This window comes from Canis aureus, chromosome 7 (genome assembly GCF_053574225.1).
Source record: "Canis aureus isolate CA01 chromosome 7, VMU_Caureus_v.1.0, whole genome shotgun sequence".
Classification (NCBI taxonomy): domain Eukaryota; kingdom Metazoa; phylum Chordata; class Mammalia; order Carnivora; family Canidae; genus Canis; species Canis aureus.
Window position 1 is genome coordinate 48,826,809 of NC_135617.1, and position 15,519 is coordinate 48,842,327.

At 35.4% G+C, this 15,519-nt stretch overlaps 1 protein-coding gene across 29 annotated transcripts in view; it reads left to right on the forward strand.

The window, feature by feature from the left end:
- DST (dystonin) overlaps positions 1-15,519 on the forward strand; it is a 480,488-nt gene that overhangs the window by 416,345 nt on the left and 48,624 nt on the right. For all 29 annotated transcript variants that reach the window (XM_077903540.1, XM_077903549.1, XM_077903545.1 and 26 more), the window contains 4 exons: positions 8,882-9,001; positions 9,191-9,298; positions 11,274-11,492; positions 14,313-14,516. In XM_077903540.1, coding sequence (XP_077759666.1) covers positions 8,882-9,001; positions 9,191-9,298; positions 11,274-11,492; positions 14,313-14,516 — 651 coding nt within the window. The remainder of the gene's footprint in view (positions 1-8,881; positions 9,002-9,190; positions 9,299-11,273; positions 11,493-14,312; positions 14,517-15,519) is intronic.

The following is a 15,519-nucleotide window of genomic DNA, read 5'->3' on the forward strand; positions in this document are numbered from 1 at the left end:
TTCAAAGGTTGCTGTAGAAGTGTAATTTATTTATTGTTAAATATTATGATTTACACCGCACAATGCTTCACTCCTCATGTCAGTGCTCTGGAATCACAAAAGCTGATGAAAACCAATGACAGCAAAAGGCCTGCCTAAGAAATTTTTGCGAGAGAAGAGCATTCATGCCTGAGGAATGTATTTGCATGACTTCTGTTTTCCAAGTTTGGCACAATTTCTGTGCCTCCTTATTACAGGAAAATAAACGCATTTTATTTGTGAAGTTTATTCAACTATAGGAAAATGCTGGATTTTTTTCACCAAAACTGATACCAACATTTCAGAATTAGCACTGAAGATTTCCTAAATTAGCAAGACAAATATTCTGTACTTTTAGAGTCTGATATTTCTTGAGGAGTTGACTATGGGTGGTCAGTTTGGTGAAGTAAGTCAGTGATGAGGGCAAGATGGCAGGTGGAGCTTGTCTTGGTTAATAATTTCAGATATGTGCCAGTGTCATTAACCATAGTTCGGTTCTTTTTGAGCTTAGCAAATATTTTCTGAAGTTTAAAAAAAAAAAGGAACCAGGTCAATATATATCCCAAACATATATCCTTTAGGAAAGTAACAGTTACTCGTGCCTTTTCTGATAAAAATCATTCATTATAGAAAATTTTAAGATTTTCTGAAAGAATACATACAAACTCATGGACTTCTTCTAGTCATTCTTCTGAGAAAGAGACAGAGAATTTGTGTAGTAGCAATGTCTTACTACCACCAGTAGGTCTTACAGCTAATATTAATGCCATTAATATTTTCTGGTTATTCACATGTATTTATTCTGTATTCATATGTGCCTTCCTTTGAAATGCCTATAAGTCTTTCCAATGAAGTACCTCCAGCAATCAAGAAAATCAGTAAAATGTACTTAAGACGAAAGAAAGAAAGAAAGAAAGAAAGAAAGAAAGAAAGAAAGAAAGAAAGAAAGAAAGAAAGAAAGAAAGAAAGATCTTCCAGCTAGGCTTAAAACATACAGTTTTTGAGTGGGAAGAACATGTACAGTGAAGGGGCTTGCCTGTGCTCCCCAAAACTAGTATGTAGTGGAGTTGGATCCAGATTTGATCCAGATCTCATTCTACCTCACTATTATGCCTCCTTACAAATTATGTAGAGAGGAAAAATCCTGAGGGTGACCTAATTTTTCTAACTTCCTCCGGTAATCTGAAGAAGGGTGCCATTATTACAGCAAAATGGAAGTATGTAATGAGAGCATCTCCAACTACAAGGACCATGAGCCAGGAGAGTACAGTGCTGACAAGATTATGAAATACCATTCTCTGGAAGAATTTAAAAACAAATTAAATTGGTACCTGTTTTCCTGGTTTGGCAGAGATTTAATTTTGTACCCGAAAGGACAGTTTCTAAACTTAGAATTTCCAAGTTTATAAAGGAGCTGATACATCACTGAAGTTATTTTGTAACTTTGCCTGCTTATAAATGTTTGGAATTAGGACCAGAGTACAGTTGATACTAAAATATTTGTTTTCTGTTTACACAATGATAATAGATCCATGCAATAGAAGAGATGATGCAAAAACATCTTGAGACTTGGATGTTAGCCACATATTTTGTACCATTTTATGGTGTATAAACAAATCATGTACTGTCCTGAGTCTCTTCTTCCTCTGAAACAATGGACATGATCTGACCCCCGTCCATCTTTTTAGGCATACCCATAGTTATGTTTTATTAACAGCTACTCCTTTCCAGGCCCCTAACCTCAACATATCTACACCCACAAGTTAATAGGGAAAGGATATGTGTTTTAAACATGATGTGGTAATTTTTAAATGTATAGATTTAGTGCTTTGTTTCTTAATAACCTGGCTAAATTAAGCTAGATTTTAAATAACTGAATGTTTTTGTTTCCAAGCAAATTTCTATTAAATTGTTTCACTTTTTGCCAGGTGTTAAAGTTGTTTATATACAGATCTACCTCCTTTATAATGCTATAGCCTGCTTTTTGGAATACATTAAAAGCATAGGGGACTGTGAAGTGTCTGGCTACTACCCCACAGTAGAGTGGCTTTCAAACATCAACAAGAAAGAAGTATAGGAAAACATGGAAAAGGCAGCTTAGTAAATAGTGACAATATGCTTTATTACTTTGAAAAAGAAAGGGAGCACACAGATACTGCTAATTAGCATGACTTTGTAACCACCCTTTATAAATAGTTTTGAGTAAAGCTCTGATTTGATGTGGTTAGATTTCTTTTAATCCTATATCATAGTGACAGTTTTGAAAATACGTGTCGCTGAGTTTTGAAATCATAGAGCCCTATCCTATGATAGAACCCTATGTAAATTTGAGTGGTATTTATTGCTGGTTGAGAAATAATCAAACTGCCTCAATTACAGACAAATGTGTGAGGACTGTATGCAACTGTATTGGCAGACATTGATCTCAAGAGAATATTCATTTTTTAGAATATTTTATTTATTTATTTATTTGAGAAAGAGGGAGAGCACGAGGGGTGGGTGAGGAGCAGATGGAGAGGGATAAGCAGACTCTGCTGAGCGAGGAGCCCAACATGAGGCTTGATCTCAGGACCCTGATATCACGACCTGAGCTGAAACCAGGAATCAGCCAACCAAAGGAGCCACCAGGCACCCCAAGAATATTCTTTTTTTAATAAGAATTTGGCCCATTCATTGCTTTTAATATAAGTCTGAGAAGAACAGGGCAGCTTAATAAATAGTGATGGTGAGCTTTATAAACAAAGCAAAACATCCACCTCCCTCTCACAACACATGCAGTCATCTAAGTTAGCAACTGTACGTATTTTTCTTTTTGCATGATAAACCTGCTCAAAGTAGCCTGTTTTAGTGGCTTTCTTTCTCTAACTGCAAATTGAGCCAAACAAGCAATGTGAAAATGGGGAAAGGCACTTTCAGGTAAAAAAAATGCACAGACTAGTAGCCTGAAGTCAGACCCTTGTGATTGTTTAAACCTCAGAGCAGTTAAAATATGCACGATTGTCCAAAGTCACTAAATGTGTTTCGCTAAATTCCCACCATGCTGGGAATCCCAGGCACTCTTCTGCAGTTCCAATTGCTTGACTTATTTTAGTCACTGCAATGACCCCTTTGTATTAAAGGCACACAGGCTGATGATTTGGGTGCAATTAAAATAAGCAGGCCATCAGGTCATTAGGAATCAGTCTTGGAGAAAGATAACACCTGTTTCTTTATTTTAAAGAATTAGAAGGAAACTTCCCCCACGGAACTGAGATTTGTTGAGACCCACCAGGTGTTGGGGGTGGGAAAATATGGGTTGTGTTATGGATAATGCAGAGCAAAATGGAAGGAAATGCTAATCAAAAGAAAGTAACAAGATCCTCAGCCAAGAGAAGGGAGTAAAAGGATGTCCTTAGAGTTAAGATTCACTTATCATTTTGCCTTTCTTAAATCTCTATTTCCACTTAAGAGAAACCCTAGGTAAATACAAAAGCAGTTTGTCAGAGATTGGAGAAATGTTTAAGAAGTTAAGACCTACTATTTATTGACTGTCATGGTATTTGAGCCATTTTGGGTGAAATCACATGACTGTTTTGAGTTCATGAAACCTGAACTGCATACAAAGCACAAATGATCTAATATGGCAACTACAATGCAGTCCCTGGGGTCAGGCCACCTTGGTTTGAGTCTCAGATGCAACATTAGCTGGGCAACCTCTGGTAAGTCAGGTAACTTCTCTCTGTCTCCATTTTCTTGGCTGTAAATGGGGTTAATGTTAATATCCAGATCATGCAATTGTTGTTAGGATTTAAGAAGATACTGTGTGGGAAGCATGTAGTGTGCTCAGTAAAATGCTGGCCATTACTGTTTTAGAGTGTTTTTCAGGATACTTAGAAATGGACAATTAAAATGATGGGCACTGAGGGGAGCACTTAACGGGATGAGCACTGGGTGTTATACTCTACGTTGGCAAATCAAACAACAATAGAAAAATATATTTACTAAATAAATAAATAAATAAATAAATAAATAAATAAATAAATAAAATGTCTTTCACTCTCAGGGCACCTGGCCAGCTCAGTTAGTGGAGCTCACAGCTCTTCATCTTGGGGTAGTGACTTTAAGCCCCACGTTGGATGCAGAGATTACTTTTTTTAAAATCTTAAGAAAAAAAATGTCTTTCAGTATCTTATTAGAAGTTCCTGAAATACTAGTTCTACTGTAATAGAAGTTAGAGTAAGTCGGTGGTTAGACTTCACTGACAATACCTAGTAAAATATTTCCCAGAATGCAATTACGGATACTGAGATGATCTACAATGTATTTGAAGTCAAATTCTGCTATTTGAGTGAGCAGTAAACAAATAGTAGTATGAAAATTTGGTCCAGTAAACTTGCTCTCCATATTGCTCACATTGTAAAATAAACAGTTTTCATGGTCTATTCCAAATGCACACATAGAGTCATTTGAAAGATTCATAGGCCTAAATAAAATGCCTTGCTTTACTGTATATTGCTTAATAAAGGCCTTGTGGCTGTTCTGTTTGTTGCTGAACAATAAATATTTGCTAATTTAATAAAAAAAAATTCTCAAAAGACAGGAGGGACATTTCTGCTTGAAGTCTTGTTTTCTTTTAGCAGAGCAAATATTTGCCTTGGTTGAAGAAACTGTGTTTGAGTTTCAGCTTTCCATTTTGGCAACTTAGAATGTATCATCATACTGTTTTTCACTGGATCCTTTTTTTTTAAAAAAAAAAAAAAGAGAGAAATAGATTTAAACTAATATTAACACTAACAGCCTGACTTTATTTATTAGGACTGTCATATAAATGCTAAAAATAGCCTGATCACAAACAAGTGGGGTGGTGTGTCATTTTATTTTTTTAGGAACCAATAGAGGAGGAAAGTCATTACTGTTAAATTTTATTCAGATTATCGTGCAGCACTTGCACTCAGGTACAAAGGCCTGGACTGTTTTGCTCAGTTTTGTACTCCTTTTTTTTAAATTTTATTTATTTATTCATGAGAGACACACAGAGAGAGGCAGAGACACAGGCAGAAGGAGAAGCAAGCTCCCTGCAGGGAGCCTGATGCAGGACTTGATCCCAGGACCCTGGGATCACAACCCAAGCCAAAGGCAGACGCTCAACCACTGAGCCACCCAGGTGCCCCAGTTTTGTACTCTTTAAGGGAATCACGAATGAACTTCATTGTATATGGCCTGAAAACTAATAATCCATGCATAGAAGACTCTTCTACTTGTTTTTCATGAGGATTTCTTTTTCTACATCTGAAGTTCCTGAATTAGTTGAATTTTTTTTTTAAAGATTTTATTTTTAAGTAATCTCTACCCTCAGCGTAGGGCTTGAACTCACAACCCTGAGATCAAGAATTGAATTGTTTCGCCAACTGAGCCAGCCAGGTGCCCCAAAATGCTTTCTTTTTTCTTTTTCACATTGATAAATTATTGCTAATTAATGAGTAGTTCCATTTGAAACTAACATCGTAAAAATTATTGAGCCAGATTAAGATAGAATTTTCTTAAAAGGGAGAGGTGGGGAGGGACAGAAGGAGAGAGAGAGAAAATGTTAAGCAGGCTCCATGCCCAGCGCCCCCGAGATCATGACCTGAGCCGAAATCAAGAGTCTCGTAACCAACTGAGTAACCCAAGTGCCCCAAGATATAAATTTTCATGTGGTTTTCCAAGATTGTTTCTGGAATCCATACTGTTCTGATTTGTCCTGGTAGCAGAAAAAGTAATGAATCAATGGAAAAAAAACATTTATTAACACTACTATGAACCCCTTCAATAAGTTTTATGAAAAATGTGGCTTCCCTAAAAAAGAATGTATAATATTATGGGAAATAGAGGAAAAATTAATAATTCTGTTTGAATATATAAATGTATGCAGTCATTTGAGAAGTACTGCCCTTATAAGGGAGCTCCCCAACCCTGAGGACTAAAGTTCTGAATTTCTATCTGGAACAACTTTAGCAGGGCAGTGGTCCTCGTAAACGTGTGATGCATAAAAGAGGGTTCTCATCAGCATATAGGATAGTGTGACTGCTGCCCAGACACCATTTTAGTCTTTAAGACTTTGCATCATTTTTTGGTAGATGTTGGTTTATATTCAGATTTTCTTCAAGTAGCAGTTCTGGAGGTTGTTAGAGAAAGGTCTTTTAAGCCCTATTCCCCTTTCATGTACTTATGCAATTGAATTTTTAAAGGTAAATGTAAGACTATTATTTTTACCTCTATTATATTTCTGGCTCAGGCCCATTATTTAAATGGTTATCTAAAATTTTTTCTATCCTGAACTGTTGACTAAAAGAAATTGACCTGCAAATAGCTTCAGTATTTACTTGTTTAACTTGTGTTGCAAAGGTGAGAGCAAATGGGTTCATAATATATAGGAAAAAAAGGGTAATAATTTATAATGTCATTGTGTATTTTTCACTTTTGTATAGTTTGTTATTTTTTTCTTAGGCGATTGAAAGCTTAATGGTACTCTTTACTCAATGCTATTCATATTTGTGCCAGGTTATGGCTGACAGGTTATTTCCTTATAATAAAGGGAAGCCCAGTGATAAGCTTGGAAAATATTATTAAAAAATAAATTATACCCCATGGTGATTGAGGGTACAGCAAAACTCTGCTTGTGGGTGCATAAATTAGCACATCCTCTCTGAAGGACAGTTTGGTGTAGTATATCTCTAAAAGAGAAAGTGCGAATGGAACTCACATGAGAGTTATCCACTCAGAACTTTGTTGTTGTTGCTTTTAGTTAACTTTTTTTTTTAAAGATAATTGTAGATTCACATGCAATTATAAGAAATAATAGATGATCTCATTGTACCCTTTACCTGTTTTCCCCAGTGGTAACATTTTGCAAAATTATAGTACAGTATCACAAGCAGGATGTTGACATTGATGCAGTCAAGATGCAGAACATCTCATCACCACAAGATTACCTCATTTTGCCCTTTTATAGCCTCCCACCTCTACCCTCTCTTTAACTCCTGGCAACCACAAATTTTTTCTGCATTTCTGTAATTTTATCATTTCTAGAATGTTCGAGTATTAAACCTTATTCTTAACTACAGCCTCTCTCTCTTCTCTTTCTGGGACTCCAATGACATGGATGTTAGATCTTTTGTCAGTTTCACAGATCCCTGAGGTTCTGTTGATTTTTTTTTCTCCAGTCTATTTTCTGTTATTTAGATTGGATAATTTTTGTACTGTCTTCTACTTTACTGACTCTTTTCTCTGTGCCCTTCATTGACCTCATCCACTGAGCTTGTTATTATATATTTAATATCTGTTTGGTTCTTTTTTTTTTAAGATTTTATTTATTTATTCATAAGAGACACAGAGACAGAGAGGCAGAGACACAGGCAGAAGGAGAAAGCAGGCTCCATGCTGGGAGCCCAACCTGGGACTCAGTCCTGGGTCTCCAGGATCATACCCTAGGCCAAAGGTGGCACTAAACTTCTGAGCCACCCAGGCTGCCCTGTTTGGTTCTTTCTATAGCCTCTTTCTTTGCTGAGACTATTTTGTTGCTAAGGTCTTCTAATTTTTCATTCATTTCAACTGTGTTTGAAATTGCTCAATAAAGCATTTTTATCATGGGTGCTTTAAAATTTTTGTCAGTGCTAACATTTCTGTCATCTGGGTCCTGGTGTCCATTGATTATCTTTCTTTAGTCCAGTTCTGGCGGTACGGGACTTGAATGCTCACAATGTCTGTTTCCCATTCAATCTTCTAACTGAGGCCTTGTAGTTACCATTTATACCACTGGTGCTCAGGGGGCACTTGCCCACTTTGCTCATTTACGATAACTGCTTGGCCCTGGGAGGCATTGGCTTCTGTCTGATGCAAGGTATCAAAAATGTTTATGCTCTTTGACTTGGTAGTCAGTTCCTTGTAGGAATCTACCCTAAAGAGCTAATTGGAGATGCCATTGGAGATTTCTATTTATTACAGGTTTGTTTATAAAATAGCAAAAAATGTGGTGAGCCTAAATAAAAATATCCAGGTATGCTAGAATACAATGATGTTATTTAAAACTAACATTTAAAGAATATGACATGGAAATGTTCTAAATGAAAGAGCAGGATATGAAACTGTTCATACAATATTATCCCAGACTTTTATAAATCTTTTTCAACTTCTGGAATAAAATTCACTAAAATACCAACAGTATTAACTCCAGGTTTTAATTTTCTTCTGTATATTTTTCTGTACTTTATGAATTTCTACCATGAATTATTGTTAAGATCAGGAAAATAAAACCTCTTAAAATATTTTAAGAATACTCTTGGACGTGTTTTTTGCTATTAAATGAGATGTAAAAAATTATACTTGAGATGCTTGGGGATATATTCTACATACAGAAACATACTTTGCACATGCGATTATCCACACATAGTCTGGTAAATAAATGTGAATATTTCATGAGTTTTGCTAGGAGTCTTATATGTAGAAAACAGAATGCTGCCTGCATAGCATATGGATTACAGTGATGAGTGTAATGATTGAAAGATGGTATCCACCTATTGACTTTTTGAGCTGTTCAGTTTGGACAGTACTCTTAAAAGAGAAAATCCTTATAATTACCAAAAAGAAGACAACAGAGTTAGCTGTCCAAAAATCATTATGCTGTGTTATATACTTAACGCATTTTAAGATCTTGTGTTTAATTACTCTGTGGGAAGTTCTCCTTTCTTATTACTTTAGTCATCATCATAAACTATTTCAGGATCCATGAAGAGATAATCTCAAAATTTCTACTTGTATAATTTGGATTTTTTAAAAAATGTAGATAGGTATTTTTCTGGCACCAGTTATAGGAACTTACTGACCTAATTATTTATCTTTTGTTTAGTTTGACCAAGCAGCTGATGCCGAGTTATCCTGGATTACTGAAACCGAAAAGAAATTGATGTCTCTGGGTGACATCAGGCTTGAGCAAGACCAGACGTCTGCTCAGCTGCAGCTTCAAAAGGTGAAGAAGTGCATTTCCAATTATATCACAATTATTTGTTAGTGTGCCCCAAGTCTAGACAGTGTGTGCATGATTTATTTTGCAAGACCCCTCTAGTGTAACTTGGTATCTTTAACTACTTTGCCTGATTGTTTTCATTTTAGTCATACACTCTCTCTTTTTTTTAATCTTTATTTTGGTAAATCACAGACATTCACCATGGAGATTTTGAGACACAAGGATATTATTGATGAACTTGTTAAATCTGGACATAAAATCATGGCCACATGCAGTGAAGAGGAAAAGCAATCAATGAAGGTATATAATCTAGTCTGTGTGACTGGTGATGAGACTCTTGAATAAATGGGCTGCGTTGAGCTCTCAATCCTAGAGAAGCACATTTCCTTTATTCACAGCTGCCATTTAGACAGCTAAATCATTAGTTTTAAATAAGGCATTTTTCAGGCTTACAGAGTGACAGTAAAAGGAATATTCCTTAAGGGAATCACCCTGGGGACAATTTCTTTTTTTAATAGATGCTAAAGCTATTAAGGTTTGTGTCCTTGAATAATTGGCACACTTTAAACATTCAATTAATGTTTGCTGGATAACTGACATTATTATCAGTATAAATTGTTACTAGATGTGTCTGTCAACTGTTGTTTACATGCTTCAAAATATGTGGTTCTCTCTAATGCTGAAATCCATTGTGTGTAACATTTTGGTAAGTTGTATAGGAAAAACAGCTGAATAATTAAGGAAGCATCTAGTTTATGTATTTTAAATGATCCTTTAAATTGATGGAAAACCAGCCACAAGTAAGACCGTTTAGTTCAGTTCATAGACATCTGAGCAGACTAAAGAAATTAATGTATATTAATGCTTCTGATAGGAAAATATTCCACAGCAAAAAAGTTATACAAATGTCTATGCCTAAGATCACATTTTAGAGTATGCATTGCTTTTAAGGTATACCAGAGACAAAGTAATAGAATGTAACTATATAGTGATACTTCCTTTATTATTTATTCTGGCAATTCACTTATTTGTAATTGAACATTTATTATTTTTACAAAGATTTTACCATGAAAAATAGAGATCATCATAAAATAATTTCTCTGTCATTCTGCGGCTTATTAGATTACTTTTGTACTCTATCTTCTTCTGTTAGTTTATGATGTGAATTTATACCATAATCTAGATCACTGTGACCAGCTCCCAAAATATAGTGTATAGTATAATGTTCTACTCTGATTCTAATATATGTAATTAATTTTGTTGACTAGTAGTTCCTCTTACGATTTCATTTGTGAAAGGTAGTCCTTCTTTTTGGCTAGAAAGTAATGTTAATGTTGCTAGACTCTTATGAGCCTTGTTTTCAAATCTAGAAGATCTGCAAGACCTAGAAACGTAGTTGAAGAATTTTGCTTATTATATTTGGAAAGCTCAGTGTCTTATTCATAAAAACTTGAGGATATTTATTTATTTGTTTATATTTGGGGTTTTGTCACCTAATATTTGGAGGGGAGAGATTGTCATTAAATCCTGTGATTTTTGATGATGGCATAAAATCCATTATGTGACTACATCATTATTTATTAGCTTAGTCTCTAATTGTTGTATTTTTAAGATGTTTTCCACATTTTTGCTATTTTTTACATATATATGGGAAAATGTTCTTTTTTTTTTATTGTGGTAAGAATACAACATTAGCATATAGCAGAATATTATTCAGCCTTAAGAAGGAAGGCAATAGATGAACCTGAAGGATTTTTTTTTTAAGTAATATCTACACACTCAACATGGGACTCAAACTTGTAACCCCGAGATCAAGAGGCACAGACTATGCTGACTAAGCCAGCCAGGTGCCCCTTAAAGTGTCTTTTTAAATTTTAATGAAATTTTATTAAAGGGGCACCTGAATGGTACAGTTGGTTAAGCATCTGCCTTCGGCCCAGGTCATGATCCCAGGGTCCTGGGATGAGCCCTGCCTTGGGCTCCCTGCTCAGCAGGGAGTCTGCTTCTTCATCGGCCCATCCCCGTGTTCGTGCTCTCTCTCTGTCCCTGACTGTCTCTCTGTCTCTTAAATAAATAAAATCTTTAATGTGATCTTTTATACATAGAAATAGTTACAATCTAAATGGGTTTTTAATGATTTAGTCATTAAACATACTGATTTGTTGAGTGCCTCCTTTGCACGAGGCATATAGTGCTAGAGAAAACATTTCTGGGGTACATGTGCTCTTTGGGCCTGCTTGGCCAGCTAAACACATTTCATTATCTTATTTTCTAGAAAAAACTGGATAAGGTACTGAAGAACTATGATGCTATCTGCCAGATAAACTCAGAGAGGTATCTACAGCTAGAACGGGCACAGTCCCTAGTTAACCAGTTCTGGGAAACTTATGAAGAGCTTTGGCCATGGCTGACAGAAATACAGAGAGTCATCTCTCAGCTTCCTGCCCCAGCCCTTGAATATGAGACACTAAGACAACAGCAGGAAGAACATCGGGTAAGATTGATGTTAAAGAGGATGTTGTATTCCTCATTAAAAGAGAGACATGATTGTTATGGTGTTTTTAGTACATGTGCTGAAGTACAAAGACAAATTGTTTCTTTTTTTTTCACCTTGGACCTCTTTCGATGGTGTTTGCTCCTTTAAGTCTGTATGAGTAAACCAGAGAGTATATTTACATCTACAAATTTACTGTATTTTAAACATTAATAAAATAGCATTATGAAGCCCTCATTTCAGTAGTTACTTAAATATCAACATAGCTTAAAATTTTGCCATGGTTCGACTGAGAGAGGGTTCAAGACTATCAGAAAAAATCTGGAGTTCTTGTCATTTATGGACTTACGAACATAGTTGCTGTCTCCCAGATCTGTACAATTTGTACTCTGAGGAGGCTATTCATGTGTGCATGTGTGTACATGTGTGTATGCATGCATAAAAACTTAGTATATTACATCATTGTTTGAAGAATGTGACATACTTATTAATTTTGCTTGTTTACTTTGTTAATGTATTGGCACTGAAGAATATCTCTAAGTATTTCTTTAGAAGAGCTTTAGTCAACACTTAAATGCAAAATGGAAATTTTATTGAGTTCTGTCTACATCATCAGCAGGAGAAATACTTAAAAATTATGCAGAATTGAATTTAATTTTAGTATAAAGGTTTATTTGTGGCAGAAATCCTGATGGCTATCCACTGAATAAGTTCTAATATAAAATGTTCTATGGATTTCTTCTATTCTGAGGTGAGATTTGAGTAGCTAAGTTTCTTGCATAATATCAAATAATGAAAGGGTTATTATTGAATGATTATTGAATTTCAAAACAGAGTTAGTTTTCCCTTTTTAGCATAATCTTTCAGCTCTCAAATTTACAGTTTAATATATAAAGGAACTACCAAACTTTGTAGCTAAGTCTTCAAATTATTCAACGAAGTTATTCATATTTACAGCCTTCCAGAACAGCATTTTTTTCTGCAGCTCCACTGCTTCATTAACTTCAGCTCTATTTGAGAATATCTAGTTCATTCTAACCAAAAATGAAAAATGACTCCCAAGAGCTAGTTTCTATATGGTACATATTCTGAGGTCACACTAAGTACCTTTAGCGTGACGGGACACTCTTCTGGCAGTATGTTGCCAAAAATCATTTTGTTACATAGGAGGCAAAAGACATCTCCTGTTGGGCCCTTTTCTCCACACATCCACCCAAGGAGATATCTAGTACTACTAGACATCCAAAAAAGGAATGGTCTAAGAAAGGTTCGGCTCAGTACTTCCCAACTGAGGTGTCCAGTGGTGGTGCTACACAAATGAGATCTACCTAGATGCTAGGCAACTTAGGAAATATCAGCAGAGATTCGTCATTTTACCAGAGAGTCTCTTAAAAACTCAAAGTGTAAGCTGATTTTATAGCCATGCCTTGTAGTGTATTGAAACCAGAACATGTGTAACACATTCCTTTTTTGTGAGATTGTCTGTTAGCTGATATCAGCATTACTACCTCCATTCTGTAAGGCAGCATGAATGTATGATCTAATAAAATAAAACAAAACGAAAATAAGAAAATCTCAGCCTGGACCACACAGGAGCTAGATTGCAAACATGACTCTCCCATGTTCTTATGTCCAGAGGTTAGATTTGGACCACTCCTGTTCTCTTTTTAAATTGAATTTATGCTTAGTTAGCTCTTTTTCAAGACTTTTGAAACTACTTTCAGAAAAACTTCAAGAATAGTATTGGGGATTGTTGATAATGTAATGTACCAATTTCCTTAATGGTTTTCAAAAGAATTTGTATTGCTGATTTTAGAGCACTTCAAAAAAAAATCTAGAGTTATGTGGCCGTATTGGTAATTCTTCTTGATGAATGATAAAAATGAAACCATTTGCAGGGGAAGATTGGTAGCTTTTCTCTAGACCATCTTCCCTGAATATAATTTTTCAGAGAAATTTTTGTTAGGGGCCAGGTTGCAAAATAGTTTGGAGATATACCTTCTGCTGAGGACAAGGAACTTCTGGTTAAAAAACCTAGCACTAATGTGATGCTCCTGAGTGCTACAGGGGGGCTAGCCTCAGAGAAACCTGGAAGCAAGGATGGATGTGGCTTTCGATTTGGCCCATCAAAAACTTAGGGAGGCCTAAGTTCTTAGGCCCAGTGGAGGCCCTAAGTTCTACGGAGTATAGATACTTAGGGTTCATTGGTCTCCTTAGAAGGAATGGGAGATTCTTGTCTTACACACTCATTAGTATAAATATCATTATATATATAACTACAATGCCTTGTGGGCTTATATCCTCTTAATTTAGCTTTATGTATGGTTTTTTTTTTCTCTCAGCAGTACGTCTACCCTCTGCTGAGCTTCTTTACTTTTCCTTCCTTTTCTTTCTTCCTTCCTTCATTTTAAATAATTTTTGCATATATCATGAGTGTACAGAAAGGGACACCAAGAGTTATGACTTGGTCTATAGATAGGGGACATAGTGTATTCCTAATTCTTTTATGTAATATGACCTTTGTCAAAGTGTACTGCTCTTGATGGGAAATGCATGATTAACTGGGATTCGTTATTTCACTCAACCAGCATTTTTGTATGTTATCCTTAAAGAGACTTTGACATGACCAGACTGTTGTTTATTCCTTCTGTCAGGGGCATCTCTTGCTGGCAAAGAGCAGTATGAGCCATCCTGTGTTAAATGCCTTGTGATGGGGAGGGTGTTTGGAGTCTCTTGCCAGCTGGATGCATTGGGCCTGTAGACAGCTGTAATATGGAGGCGTGACCCTAAGATACTGAGAAGCTGTTTGGTTTGTTATAGCAACTGCGAGAGTTGATAGCCGAACACAAGCCTCATATAGATAAGATGAACAAAACTGGGCCACAGTTACTGGAATTGAGCCCAGGCGAAGGCTTTTCTATCCAAGAGAAGTACGTGGCAGCTGACACCCTTTACAGTCAAATTAAAGAGGATGTCAAAAAGCGAGCCGTGGCATTGGATGAAGCTATTTCTCAATCTACTCAGGTAATCGTTTACACTAGAAGTATGATTGAGCTCTTCTGAACAGCAGAGCATGGAAAAGCATTTTCTTGAATCTCTTGATTAAATTTCAACCAAAATTATTTCACTCCATTAAATCTGAGTATTGATGTTTTGGCCTCACAGAGGTGGTATTTGCTTGGTCCCATCCTTATATTTCTCTGTCTCATTATAGATACAATACAAAATAATTTTCAGTGACTTAAGAAACATACAATTGTCATCATTGTCCAAATATTTAAGCAAGTGCTCATCCAGATAGAAAGGAATATTTACCTTTGGGAGAGATATAAGAAAGTGTTATTGTCAGTTATTAATGAGACACTCCCAAGAAAGCAATAAGAAGAAAGGCTGTAGAATGAGTAAGAAAGAAAAAATATGAAGTTGGAAATTGAGATTTTTATTTTTCAAAAATACTTTTTTTCAAGAAGTTGAATTTGAAATTATCTACAGATTTTCCATATTCAGAGCTGGGCTTTAATCATTAGATACACTGACATTAGAATGGTCCATTTTTTTGGACCTGTGCCTGAGTGTGTTTTTTAACTTTGCTTTATTATCTGTGATACTTTTGCAGACAAAACTTTAAAATGCTTTCATGAATCTGATCATGTGTTTGACCATGAATGAAATTCTAACTTCTCTTACAATGTCAGAGAGGCTTTTGTTTTGTCTCATTTTTTAATATTTTTCAATTCAGAAAATTTTTAACTTAAATACCTTTATTCTCATCAAAAATGTTCATGAATCTTACATTTAATAATAAAACTTTTTAGGATGTCAAAGTAATGAGTAAAAATGAACAAAACAATTTTGATAGAAAGATAGTTTATTGGACTTAATTTTTAAAATTCATTTGAATTATGATAAAACGAAGCAATGGATAAGACGCTGATATCAGGTAGTTCAGTTAATACACTCAATTGAGTAGATATGTCAACAAAGAAGCAAAGATTTAATTCTCAATTGTGAGAATAGACAGTTTTTT